The sequence below is a fragment of the Brachyistius frenatus genome, unplaced genomic scaffold (assembly GCF_029030835.1).
Source record: "Brachyistius frenatus isolate BFR_SWC_R1_liver_20210118 unplaced genomic scaffold, ASM2903083v1 Contig_162, whole genome shotgun sequence".
Lineage (NCBI taxonomy): Eukaryota > Metazoa > Chordata > Actinopteri > Embiotocidae > Brachyistius > Brachyistius frenatus.
Genome location: NW_027210761.1, coordinates 129,772 through 143,803, shown reverse-complemented (window position 1 = coordinate 143,803; position 14,032 = coordinate 129,772). Strand labels below are relative to the sequence as shown.

The 14,032-nt window shown below is 46.5% G+C and overlaps 1 protein-coding gene across 26 annotated transcripts in view; it reads left to right on the top strand.

Moving 5' to 3' along the window:
• The window catches only part of macf1a (microtubule actin crosslinking factor 1a), a 230,337-nt gene that overhangs the window by 99,577 nt on the left and 116,728 nt on the right, over window positions 1–14,032 (top strand). For 9 of the 26 annotated variants that reach the window (XM_069716768.1, XM_069716773.1, XM_069716772.1 and 6 more), the window contains exon 1: window positions 10,039–13,452. In XM_069716768.1, the coding sequence (XP_069572869.1) occupies window positions 12,256–13,452 (1,197 nt within the window). In that variant the 5' untranslated portion in view covers window positions 10,039–12,255. Of the gene's footprint in view, window positions 1–453; window positions 556–1,919; window positions 1,998–3,533; window positions 3,627–10,037; window positions 13,453–14,032 lie in introns of those variants that run through there. The other 17 variants (XM_069716789.1, XM_069716783.1, XM_069716776.1 and 14 more) reach the window with 5 other exon arrangements.

Below are 14,032 nucleotides of genomic sequence, written 5' to 3'. Positions count from 1 at the left end.
CGGTGAAATTGCAGCGATTTTTTTTATTTTTTATTTTTTTTGCACCTGTGAGCCGGCAGTGATGTCACAGTGTCCTGGAGGACAGGTGCACAGCACCGCAACATGGTGAGCGGTTATTAACCACTTTAGGTGAGCAAACACAAGATTTTCAGGGGATGTGAGGTGAATAAATGATAAAACAATCACTGGAGCTCTCAGTCTCGCTGCAGACCGAGTTGCCCGGTCGTCGTTGAATTGTTCAGATTTCGGAGCATTTCTTTGCTCATTTACAGTCTTTTTTTTTTTTTAAATTTGCAGTTCCTCTACTTGTGTCTGTTTTTTTTAAATTTTGTCCTTCACTCCCTCATTCTGTCTTCTGATCTGACAATTCTCATACTACATCCTCTCTTCCTCTTTTTTTTGTTTTTGCCTTTGTTTCTCTTTCTGTGCATTTCCATCCTTCTGTTACCGTAGCAACAGAAGAGCGGCCCTCCGTCGAAAAGGGCATACGCCTCGCGGGCCCCCCCTCTCATCTTGCTCGGAGGGGAGGATGAGGAGGAGGAAGGAGCTCAGGGAGTATGTTCGAATCGAACCCTCTGCCCCTCCACTGCTCACTCCGTCACCTCTGACCTCTGACCCCTTCAGCTTCACCCTCTGCCCCATAGGCGGCGCTGTGAAGGCTGCATGAGAGTGCTGTGCCACTGACTTCTTCTGACCCTCAAATCTGGGCTGTTCACAAGACACAGTACAACGTTACTGAATGACACCACGCGTAGGCCATCGTTTCTGTTGGGTGACAGCAGCATAAAGCCAGTTCTGGTGGTTTTTATTTATGAATTCAATTTTTTTTTGTATTTACTTTCTCCTCTGTGAGTCAGACAGATAAATGGATGAAATCGCCAAAAAGTAGAACTCGATAATCATAAAGCTTCTAAAAGTGTTTAAAAAGTTAGCATTATGAAGATGTGTTTTCACTCAACAGAGCTCTGCTGTTTTTGCATGAATTACACACAACAATATGTTGAATATGTACAACACTGTTTCTAAAAAAAAAAAAAAGAGTTGGGACGCTGTGTAAAATGAAAACACTTTACAATTACAGCAGCAAGCAAATAAAACAGTAAACACCATATCGAGAATCCAAACACGCATTTGTCAAATTCTATGTGAATAACTAGCTGTTTTTTTTAAGGTTTTTCCTTCTGATTCTAAGAGATGTTTGAGCATACTGACTATTTAGATGAATTTTTACACTCATTAACACATTTACTTATCTCAGTCCAGTGGATGAACATGAAGAGCTCAGGTGGAGGAGAGACGTGACAGTTCACGAAAAGAAACAGGCTCACACACTGTAGTGATATATATGTAGCACGAAGAACACATATTTCATCCTTCCTTTCCTCTTCCTTTCCTCTTCCTCTTCCTCTCCTCTGATGACAAATCCTTCTTCTTTTTACCAGCACCACATCTGCATCTTGCACTTTACTCGTTTACTCTTTGCAGCGTCAGTGTGTGTGTGATGTTCGTTTGTGTGGGTTTTCTCTCTTTCGCTCTCTCTTAAAAATCATCTTTTCTCTCTCTAAACTCTAAACTGGGTGTTGGTTTGTGAAATTCTGGCGATATATAAAGAAAAAAAGATTTAAAAAAATAAAGGTCTGACGTGAGGTTTGCATTTTCCCTGCTGAGCCAGCATGGTTTGGATCTGGTTTGCTCCACAGTGCCGGCATGTCTTTAACAGCTACTGTTGAAGACAGCGCCCCCCAGAGGACCATTTCATGTCAATGCAAACTGCTCTGACTCCACTGCACTCGTGATTGCAACCAGCTTTTATTTGCACTCACTGCTGCCTTCTGCGTTTGTGTGTCTAAAAAACACCGACTCATATTGCTTCGTTTACTTTAATCATGATCTTCTCTCCGCTCTCTCTTCTGTTGCAGCCCAGAGAAAAGGGACGAATGAGATTTCATCGACTGCAGAATGTCCAAATAGCACTGAACTTCCTCAAACAGAGACAGGTATGCACACACACACACACACACACACACACACACACACACACACACACACACACACACACACACACACACACACACACACACACACACACACACACACACACTCTCACCGACAGTTTCCCTGCATCTTGACACTCTCTATTTTAAACCCTGAACATGGTTATCATACGCTGTAGCACCAGGTATGCTAATTCTAATATATCAGTCCAGACTGCAGTGTGGCCGTAGTGTAGTTGATGTTGTGATGTCAGGACTAAATATCTGCCGTTTTGGATAAGACTTATTTTCAAGTGATTCGCAATCTGTTTGCAAACACTTTTCCTCCTGGCAGTGGTCTGTTTCTTGTGACAGATGGTCTGTTAGTGCCATCGACTGTGTATAAAAACGGACGTAACAGTTAAACCAATCCAGAAGTGCCTTAAAGTGCAATACCACCGAGGACCACTAGGAGCTGGCTTAAAAAAAAATAACCATCTGGCTCCAATAGACTCTCATTCATCAAAAAAGCACCAACTATTTCTCATGAAATACAAAGTCAGTAAATGTTTTCCACAAGTCATTCTGGTGTCATCAGCTAAAGTCACTCCTTCTGATCAGCACTCTGGCGGTCCTTCTGAAAATATTTCCAGCATTAATTCGATATTAGGCCTCAGAGAGAGGTATGTTTTGTATTGTCTGGTTTTGAGTTTAGGTGGGCGGGGCTTAGCATCCTCAGGTTCTCAATCAGATCCGCACCTCGCTCCGCTCCGTGAGTCTCAATATGGTCACTTCTGGCTTTAAAAAAAAGACAAGATGCCGACGACCAAAATGTCAAACTGGAGGCTTCAAAACGGCAGATCACCAACCAATGGATGGTCGCTATGGTTGGCCTTTCAATTAGTCCGGAGAAGAGGGCTTCATCAACCCTTTACTTCCTAATCTGCATATCTGTCCCACGCGTTTCACTGAATCCGTTTATGTTAAGAGACCTCTCAAACACAAACTAATTGACATCAGACCATTCGGTATGAGCAGAGCTCGGTTTCATCTTCTTCTCTCTCGTACAGCACGCTTCATTGTTCCCTCGTCCTCTGTTGCTACCACTAATTAATGTCCCTCTCACTTCCACTGCAGCTCTGAGTTTACTGTCAAACTGCAGCTCTCTCGCTTAAAACACCTTCTTCCTCCACGTGTGACCGGTCGTCCACATCCCTCGTACCCTCTCCTCTCATTACCCCGGAGACACGGACGACCGACCCCGTCCTTCCTCCGAATCATTTCTCAGTATCACCGCAGGTCTAATTTTACAGCCTGGTTAGATGGAGCTACATGATTTAAGCTGAAGTCCCGGAGAGATTCTCTCACCTAATGGGCATGATAGTTGGAGCAGGGATCGTTTTGTATCCTTGACATGCAGAAATAAGGAAGATTTATGTGTTTTCTTCTCTTCTATCATCCAATCAGGTGTGTCGGTGACAAAAATGGACCTCTACTAGGACAAAATGTCTACTTTCATTGACAGATCTTTTAACAAACAACCCATTTTCCCGCTTCCAGGTCAAACTGGTGAACATCAGGAACGATGACATCACAGACGGGAACCCCAAGCTGACATTAGGACTCATCTGGACCATCATCCTCCACTTCCAGGTCAGTGTCCTTCTCCTGCTGTCCTGCAGCTTCCTGCTCTGTGTGTGTTGACGATGCGATTCACAGTTTGATGAAGTCAAACCAGCGCCTAGACGCTCCTTCGGTTTCTGCACTGGAGGAACTTAATGGGCATCAAATAATGAAGTAATACCCACTAATTGATGATGTTATAACTGAATCCTGGCTACGAGTGATTCAATCTGGGTTTTAAATGAAAACAAATTGCTCCAGATGTGGACATTGTGTATTGTGTGTGTGGTGTTGCTCCGTCCAGCAGTCAGGATTAGAGTTTTCATCACTGCCATGATGAGCTTAGCTGCATGTGTGTGTCCTGGCAAACTGCTGTTGACTTATGCAACAGAGGAGATTTTTTTTTTTTTTTTTTACTGGAAATCAAAGTGTGTTCATGTTCTTCTGGTGTTCTGGGTTTTGGCGTCTGATGGTTTCCTGCTGATATGATGGTTTACTTCAGTGTCTCATGTTGTGTTCCAGATGACAAACTTCCCTTTAGTACACCAACAAATAGTGCTCTGACATGTTTGGACTCTTACCTTGTGTAGTGCAGGAATTATAGACGGGATGGTGTTGTTTCAAATCGCACACTGACCGGAAATAACCGCAACGTGTGAACGCATCACCCGCCAAAATATCTGCAGCGTTAATTATTTTACCCAGAATTCAACGTGTTCTTGTTCCCTCTGTTTAACACACTCATTAAACACACTGATTCTTCTGTCCGGCAGCAGTAGTGAAAAAGAAAACACTTTTGTGCAGCAGCTTCCTCAAGCGCCTTAATTTGAAAATTCTTTACGTTGGTGGCCCCGCCCCCTTCCTCTTTGCACTATCTGCACTTACATGCTGTGGTTGTTGGATTTACATGCGTTGTTCTAGCTGCTCTGGTTGCGTGTTTTAAAATGCAGATTTGTTTTTATGAGTATTTTAAAAGAGTACAGTTTGACTCCGAGGCGTTCAGGCTCCAATGTGATGTGTTGCTGTCCTGAGTGTGTTTTTTTAAATTTTTTTAAATTTTTTATTTATTTTTGTAAGACCATCTCCGAGCAGACCCTTTGCTGTAAGTCGTCCTCTTGAACTCCAGCATGACGACACAGTTTGGCTTCAGTTTTAGCAGCTTGGCAGAGCGGACGTAAAGAGAGCACAGAGGTCGGCATGTTCGGGCTTTCATCTGAGCCCTCATCCTGGATTTACCGTGTTACAGTATGTCAGACATAGTGTTTTTATATAAAAACTGCCCTATAGCTAAAGTCACTACTTCTTATTAGTTTTCTGGCGGTCCATCTGAAAATAATCCCTTCAGTAAATAGAAAGTACATTTCAAAAAGCTGTATTTTGGGGGCGTGTCTGTTTGATTGACAGGCCTGCGGTCCAGTCAGGTTACGGCTATCGGTGGGCGGGACGTAGTATCGTCGGGTTTCTAATCAGGTTGAGTCAAATCCATCGCTCGCTTCTCCCCAATTTGCCCAAATATGGTCACTTCCTGCTCCAAACCGCTCCAAACTAGTAAGATGACGCCGGCCAGAACCAGAACCCGAACTCAAGGCCTCATAACGGCCGTTCACCAACTAACGGGTGACGTCACCACTGCTGCCGTATGGTAAATACGCGTTAAGTTGTACAGAAGTCTTTTTTTTTAGAGCTGCTTTTAAATGTACTTCACAATAGAAGACAAAATGCAAAACAAACTTTTAGTAACTACCTGGGAAAACAAATTCTAAAAGGTACAAATGACATTCCTAGAGGCTGTGAAACTAGTGAATGAATGTGTAAAGAGCAGCTTGTTTAGTCTAGACAGTCATTCATCTGAGCGCTGATTCCTCATGTGGAATAATTTCCCCCGAATGTTCCTCCGTCGGCGTCGCCTGCAGACGGGTTCGTTCTCAGTTCATTACTGCGGGACTCCCATTACCGCCGAGGCCAGCGAGTCATGTTGGAGACAAAATGTTCTCAGCGTCTGCTTTTCTTTCCTATTTGTCTTTACGCGGACACACGGCTCTATTGTGTCACGTTAATATCGAACTCGGTCATGAACCGCTTACTGCGCTGTCTGACTGTGCTCGCGATGCGACCCTGAGCGAGATGACTCTGCCAGCCGGTTGCCGTGGAAACAGTAGTGCACGCCACCCCGGCAAACCCGTCTCAGCGGGCGTGACTCAGCAGAACACGGGTGTTGACGGAGTAAGTCGGGGTTAAGGAGATGAAATAATGCGGGAAGAGGAGGAAGAGTGGATGCCGATGGAGCCGACGAGGGCGGAGGATGAAACCAGGCGAAGAGTGAGAGACGGAGAAGGAACCGGCCCGCAGAGCGGCAGAGAGTTTGAGGAGTTCAGCGAGTTCGGGAGATGACGTCAGTTTTTACATTAGAGCTGCAGCGAGAAGCTGGAAGCACACGGAGCTCTGTGACCAGAAGTGGAAACGAACGCTGGTGGATCAGTGACATGTGCAACTAATGTGCTGCGTGTCATCTGCTCTTTGTCGCAGTCTGGGCGTCTCTGCTCTGTAATTACTCCGCACAAATACAATATGCAAATGGCATAATCTTTCATCAGGATTCAGACTATCCAGACTTGTTTTTTGTTCTTTTTAAATAGAGAAAAGGGATTTTGAATTATCCATCCATCTCAAGGTCATCTGTTTCACTGTGATAAAAAAAAATATATATATTTCAACTCATTTATATTAAAATCGAATCACTCCCTCAAAACACACGCTATGATTGCAGTATATAGTGTAATGTTGCTAAATTATTCACTATTCAATATTTATTGTGACAGTATAAGGTACATTACCGCATAGTGAACCATATAAACCACATCAATAATTAAAGCATTTGAAGAAATTCATCGCCGCTCTGTTATTTGCTCTGAATCAACGTGACATAATTCTTCGCTGTCACTGAGACACGTGGCCTACCTCAGCAGAGGAATCTATCACTTCCACATAAGATTCCCACTTGGCAGCTTTGGACTAATGATGGTGATGAGCATGATTATTATTATTATGAAGTCATTTTTTTGGGAACAAGCCTCCAGGTCTGTGTGACCAGGACAAATAAGTGACTCAGCACGTCGGCTAATTATAGGAGCTCGCACCGAGCTATCAGTTTTAGATTTGGGTCAGAGCTGCTGTGAGTCGCGTCAAGTTACAGACGAGGTGGTGTCTCTGTCGTAGCTCATAATGTCAGCTGGCTCTCACGTCCTGCTTCATTAGCAGTCACACAGCTTTACACTGAGAGGGTTTTCAGCCATGCATGTCTTCTCCTTTATATCCTGCAGATATCTGTCTTCTTGAGGGACAATTTGTATTGTTTAAAAAACACTTCGACTGATAAAAGCCTTCATTTTAATGTCCAAAAATGCCTTCCACCATGTACTTCATAGCATCAGATCTAACTCGGCTTGTAGTTACTCTTCCGTACCACTAGGTGTCACCGTTCAGCTCGGTATCACAGATGACCTTACTCGTTGTTCGGATCCTCCTCCAGCTGCACTGTGTCTGCCTGTGATTGGCTCGGCTCGCTGTGTGTCACCGCCAGCTCCGGGAGAGTGAGGAAACTCATCAGTGTTTCCCTGAACTGCTTCGGGGGCAGCGGGGTCAGTTTATTTGTGTCGTTTAAAAGGTACTCATTTAAGCCTGTATTGAACACATTGATCAGCATTTGCTTCAGTTCAAGCTGACTTCGCTTTAAGCTCCAGTGGCCGTTCGAAATCGTTAAATCCCCTTTAAAGTGATAAAACCTTTTTTCAGCAAATTGCCAAGAACATGATGGTTTTTGAGCGTGCCGCCGGGCTTACATCGCTCCTCTCCTCTCATTTAGCTCCAGTGTATAAACATTACCTACAGTACAGCTGGAACATCACCACGGAGCACAGACAGAAAACAAAAGCAGCTGCAGAAAAAAAATACCTGAGCACAATCAGTGCTTATCTTTAGTTTGTAAAAAATAAAGTCAACACAATCCTCTGTGTGTTTGTCTCTATTCATCGTTTCATGGTTACAGTCAGGAGGTTTCTTAAGATTGAATAACATGCATCATATTTGGTAATATGAATCTGTTACTTCACTTCTTTGACGTTTTTCTTTTGTGTAAGCTTGGGGAAGCAATACTTCAATGACTATAGCATCTTATGAGCTGTAGATTATCTTGGACGCAAAGATATCTTCAAACAACAACACAATAAAATGTGTTTTTCATCTTAATAATCCGTGTTTTTTTTTTTTTTAGCAGGGGTCACCGCTGAGATGTAATAACGTGAAGGCTCAGCATCTTAAAGTCTGAATTACGATAATTAAAAATCTCAAGCTCAATCAGCGTGCCTCAGTGTTATCGACTGAAAGAGCTTTTAAATATATTATCAAAGGAGCGACTGACGGAACAACATGCGGCGGTTGTGTCTTGTGAAAAGCCGAGTTCAGGCGGAGGTTGGGGTGTGATTACCACAGCTCACGGTGGCGAGGGGGATGAAAGCCTCGGGGACTTGATTAGTGCTCTTCTCCCATTGGTCCACGCCTCATCCGTGTGTGTGTCGTTCCCTCGTATGCTCTCTGGTGCTTTCGGTTAATGAGAGAAGATGGATTACCATTTGCTTTTTTGCCACACGAGAGTCTCGGCTTTTAGTGGGTCTCCATCCATATCTGTCTCTGTGAAAACATTCACAGAGTGTAACGTGCTCGGACCTCTGCGGTGTCGGTGCCACCGGGAGACGAATCTCTCTGCCGTGTTGAACTGTACGGTATCACGTGTGTGAGCTGCGTTATTCATCTCGCGTGCGGTGGTGGTGGGTGGAGGCCTATAGAGGCTTTAAAGACTGTACGAGGAGGAGGAGGGGAGTTAAATATGAGCTAAAATAAGAATACTACATGATTATATTGGGTGTGCCATATGGCTCTAATTTCTATCCCAGGATATGAAATTTAACATCGCATCTATCTATTTGTTTTTGGTGTTATTTTTACAATTAATTGTTCAATTTGTCCGAAAATAGTAAGAATCACAATTTCCCAAAAGCAGTCCAAACCCAAAAGATACAATTCACTGTGATATCAGAGAAAAAAAAGCTTGTGAGCTGCCAAAACATGAATATGTGCATGTTTTTACTTCACATGAATCACACAATTAATATGTGTCAGCAAAGATCTTGCTGCATATTGATTTTTAAAATCTGATTGAAAAGGCCTACTTTTCTGCAAATCAGTTGGATTCCATCTCTTTTAGAGCCACGTCAACTTTGAACTGTTATAACGTGTTTTAGCTGGACACACAAGTTTCTCTCCGATTTCCAGCGTTTGCTTCTTTCACAGCTTCCCTCCATCCCCTCCTAGTTTTCTGCTGTTCTATTCAACTTTCTCTTAATTCCCCTTAAATCTCTTCCCCCCTCTCCCCAAGCCCCCGCCCCCATCACACCCCCCGAGCCATTCATAACCTGTAGCTTGATGGACAGGTGGAGATTGAAGTGGGAAGATGGATTGAAGCAGACTGAAAGGCTCATTTCACCTCTGAGACGCAACAGTCTGATTTAGATTTGATTTCCCTCCTGCTTGGATCGGGGTTGTTTTTTTTTCTTCCCCCGTCTCCGTCCCCGTTGCAGCCCATCATTGAGGGAAGCTTTTGGGTCAAGTGTGTGTGTGTGTGTGTGTGTGTGTGTGTGTGTGTGTGTGTGTGTGTGTGTGTGTGTGTGTGTGTGTGTGTGTGTGTGTGTGGCATATAAAGCTGCTCACTAACAGCCGAGAGAGGAGAGGAGAGAGAGCGAGAGAGAGCTGGAGAGGGAGTAACAAGGAAGCGGATAGGAGGAGGAGGAGGAGAGCTGAGGAGGGAGGGGTGGACTGTGAGAGTGAGTGATCGCGCAGAAGAGAGTGTGAAGCTGCAGCAGCCGGGAGATAAAAGCTTTTTCTCTCCGTTCTGCCGGCGTCTGCGAGCGAGGGGATAAAAAGCCAGTCGAGGGAGAGGCTGCATCCGGGCTGCCTGCCTGCCTCCACCGGAGCTCCCGGCTTCCCCCCGATCAGCAGGCCTCAAAACCGCAAACACACACACACACACACACACACACACACACACACACACACACACACACACACACACACACACACACACACACACACACACACACAGCAGGACAAGACACACTCGTGGACACGTATGCAGACGAAGGGCTTCCACAGCTGACTGGGGTGGGGGGGGGGGGGGGGCACAGGCACAAACGCACACTCGTGCTGCCTCTCTCGGACGGATGCACACTCGCTGTTTTCTCTCCACCGTATCAATCGGATCAATCCAGCCACGCTTGTCTGAGGCAGCCACAGTTTTAACTGGAGACGCCCAGTGCTCTGGGTTGTTTTTGTTTTTTTTCCTCTCTCTCTCTCTCTCTCTCTCTCCATGTATTTTTTTTTTTTTTTTTTTTTTAAGAGGACGTGGAGTGCGGACTTTCTGCGCTGTGTGTTGTTCGGGACTGCCCTTCACTGGAAGCCGAATCCCTTTGGCTCTGCTCCAGATACACAACACAGCTGAAGCAGGTCTGCTGCTCGAACTGGATCTTTACAAAATCTCACCGAGTCGACGGAGGACCGGTCGGTCTCTTCTGCCTCAGAGTCCAGCTCCTACCACAGATGCCTCTTCATAATTGGATCTACTAGACGTGAGGAGCATTTAAGAGACCAGAGAGGAGAAACACAACGAGAGAGGCCCGGTCTGCTTTAGACCTGGTCTTAAATACACACACACACACACACACACACACACACACACACACACACACACACACACACACACACACACACACACACACACACACACACACACACACCCCTCTCCTGCAAACTGTGGATTTTGTCGGGCTGTTGCATCGTCGCACTGCACCACCTGATGAAGGGGAAGCTCGCCTGAGTAACTGGCAGACTGACAGCAGGACGCGGGAGGTTTTACGATTGGACGGTGTACAGGAGCACAATTCGCAGCCAACTTTGCGTCCTCGGGGGAGTCTTGACAGCGAGGTGAGAGTCTTCGCACCGATATCCAGAGGAGAGGCATGTGATGCCGAGCTGTCTGGGGAGCTTAAGGTGGAGTCTGTCTGCAATTGTCTGCCTCCACATTTATTCTGGACTACCCCTGCTTTGACTCTACAGGTATCTGCCTGAAAGACTTTCCACTCTCCTGCCAGTCTTGTCGATGGGAGAAATTAACACCGCGTTTTTAAATCCCAACATATCGACAGCAGCAGCCCGAGCAGACGAGGATTGAAGCGTCACGTGAGACGCCGGCTCAATGAGCAGGATAAACCGTGGGAGGGCGATGAGGAGAAGCGCCGGGGCGGGAAGCTGATGCTCTGATCGAGTATTTAACAAGCTGTCAGAGTATTGGCTGAATCTCCCCTGCAATCTGGAGCAACATTGGCTGACTTCACACTCCTGTCACCCACAAACCCAATCTGGACTCTGTGCTGCCTCGGCAGAATGGGACGAAGGGCTCGCCAGTACTACGAGGGATATCGACAGCATCGCCGTTAGTACTACGTCCCGCGGCGGATAGGATTCCTCCTGATCTCTTGTGTGACTTCTCTCCTCTCGCGCTGCAATAACATTACCACAGTCGGAGGGGAGAGGCATCATTAATTCATGAGCTCGGACGGCTGATGGTCTGAGTGGAGAGAGAGGTCCTGGATAAAACCCACATCTGGATCTGACAACACACCGCAGCCTCTTTTTTGTTTGTGGTTTGTCGATGATGGAATAAAGAATCTCACTCGGGCACCCAGAGGAATTTATAATATCGAGTCAAGAAGTGAGATGAGACCGCCACTGATTCCATCTCATCCAACGATCTCGCTGTACATACAGATTCAGACTTTCCCACTTTGTTCTCATGTCACACCGAGGCGTGCGGGGAGCAGCTGGAGTATCACTAATGGGGCTGAATAGCACTGGACTACTGCACTACGTTTTTCTCTCTCCCGCACTCATCATCCTGCCTGACACCAGGTAACGGCCAACTTGTCAGACGCTCGGTGATAAATCAGACGCCCGAAATGAATTTATCCTCCTCCCTGGTGCGCCTCTGCTGACATAACTGTATCCCCGCGTCCTTGACTGCGACCACGAGTCTTCTTGGATCGAGAAAAGCAGGAGAATTAAAGCTGCCTGCACAAATACATACACTGTTAGAACAGCAGGGTCCTTAGAGAGAGGGGGCACGGCCGGCCGCTGCTCCGCCTGAACTGAAGTCAGGTCAGGTGAAGGGAAGAGGAAGGACAAAGAGGGGGTGGGGGGAAGCTGTGGCACGACAGCCTGCAGATTTCTGCCTTGTGATCGCACCGATAACCGCCCGAGGACTCTGCCTCCTTCCCTCTGTGACAGCTCCCTGTTGTATTTAAGATGGTGCCACTGAAAATGGAGTGAAACCTGCTCCTCCGAACTTCACATTACTCAGAGGTGTCAGATCATTGGGCGAGCTGTCACTCACTTTCTGAACCTTCCCTCTCTTATTTCGAAGGATGGGATTTTGTCTCGCGCAACTGTAAAGGAGTGGACTTAAAATGTAAACCTGAATGAACTTTAATTTGGCCTCTCATGAACTAACTTCCTGCCTTGCTGTCGTACTTTGTTCTCTGTCAACCTCACAAACATGGGGAACTCCATGGGTTGTGTGAGGCCTCCTCGGGACGGGGAGCTCGCCGGAGTCCCGCCACTTTCACCAAAGAAGCGTCTACGTTTCCGACGTAAGCACAAGGGCAAGAGGAGCAGGAAAGGACAGGTAGAACACGAGGACTACGAGCAACAGAGAGGCCACGAGGCCGATGAACGAGACGAGGACGAGGAGGACGAGGAGGAAAAAGCTGCAGCTCTGGAAACAGATTTTAGCGCTAGGACTCTAACGACAGTGCCTGATACCCTGTTAACTTGTTCCAAACTTAATCCACACAGCAATACGCTTTCCCCCGGCTCAGCGAGCTCCAGTTTCGGGGGGCTTTTGGGCAACCGAATACTTGAAGCTTCCCCCAAGCCCAGCCCGGCCTGGAGAGGGGTCTTCTGCCTTCCAGGGGAGGAAGACACGGTCAGTGCGATCGTAGACGTGTCCAGCATCCCGAGCCAAACCACCACCACCACCCCGGTGAACACGGGCCCGGCTCTGGGCAGCACCACTCCGGGTGGAGGCAGGGTTTGTCGCGTGAAAGAGAAAGTCCAAGGGGTCCTGGAGAAACCGTGGATACTCCGGCAGAAGAAGGAGAAAAAAGACAAAGCGAGGGCGGATAAAAAGGAAGAGGAACGTGGAGGGGAAAAGGAAGGACCGGAAGGGACGTCTCGGCTGGTGCAGACGCCTTCGGAGAGGGAGCGCAAAGGTGTGGTCCATATCCGAGAGGTGGATGGGAAACTCTGCGTGGTGAGAACGGTGTATCCCAGCGACTATGGCTCCCCAGTGTGGAGGGGTGAACACGACGGTGACCTGGAGGTACGCCAAGAGACTCCTGTACCGTCTCCGGTCACAGGGAATATCCTCAAAATCCAACTGCCTGTGGAGGACAGAAGTAAAACCAAAATATCTGCCTGGGATACCCCGGTGTCCTCCAACCAGCTGCGGATTCAGGAGACCACGTCTGTCAAGGGATTCAGGTTGGACTCCCCAGCTTGCGCACAAGAGAGGGCGTCCCTCTTGGAGTCGGGATACGCCAGCGACCTTCCGCTTACCTCTCCGGAAACGGCGGGCACCACTCCGAGTCAGACGGACTGGGGAGGACTCACCAGCAGCTCGTCGGAGAGACTGGACTCCATGATGGAGAGTCCGCTGTCAGTGCAGCAGGCGACTCTAAATTACCTGCCACAGGTTTGTGCCCTGACATCAAATCCTTCAGCCAACTGTCCTGGATGTTTATCTCTTTGTCTTCAGTCGTGTTACACCAGTAAGCTTTGTGGCTGCAGGCACGGGCTGTGAAGAAACAACATGTTTCACCCTGAAGTGCAAAAAGGTTGGAAAAGTTAGAAGATTGACAGAAACACAATCAACAATTAAACCATCATTTACTAGCAAATAAATGCCAAATATTTGTTGGCTCCATCTTCTCATATGTGCTTACAAATATAAAATAGATAACTTTTAGCTTTGGACTGTTTTATTGGACTAAACAGGCAGGCAAAGAACATGAATTTCATTTTGAGAAATTCTGATGGCTATTATTCACAGATTTTCTGTGAATAAATTATCAGTGAAAAATGTGGTAGTTGCACAGTTTTATAAAGAGCATTAAAAAGTACTCGGAAACCTCCAGTCTGCAACCTTTTTAAAACGGCCATTTCACACCAAAGCACCCAAACAAGACGGTGTAACATCTCCACAACAATGACTCTGTTCTTTTATTTGAAATGATGACTTTTCTGGCTTTTTTAATCACTGGATATAATTTGTA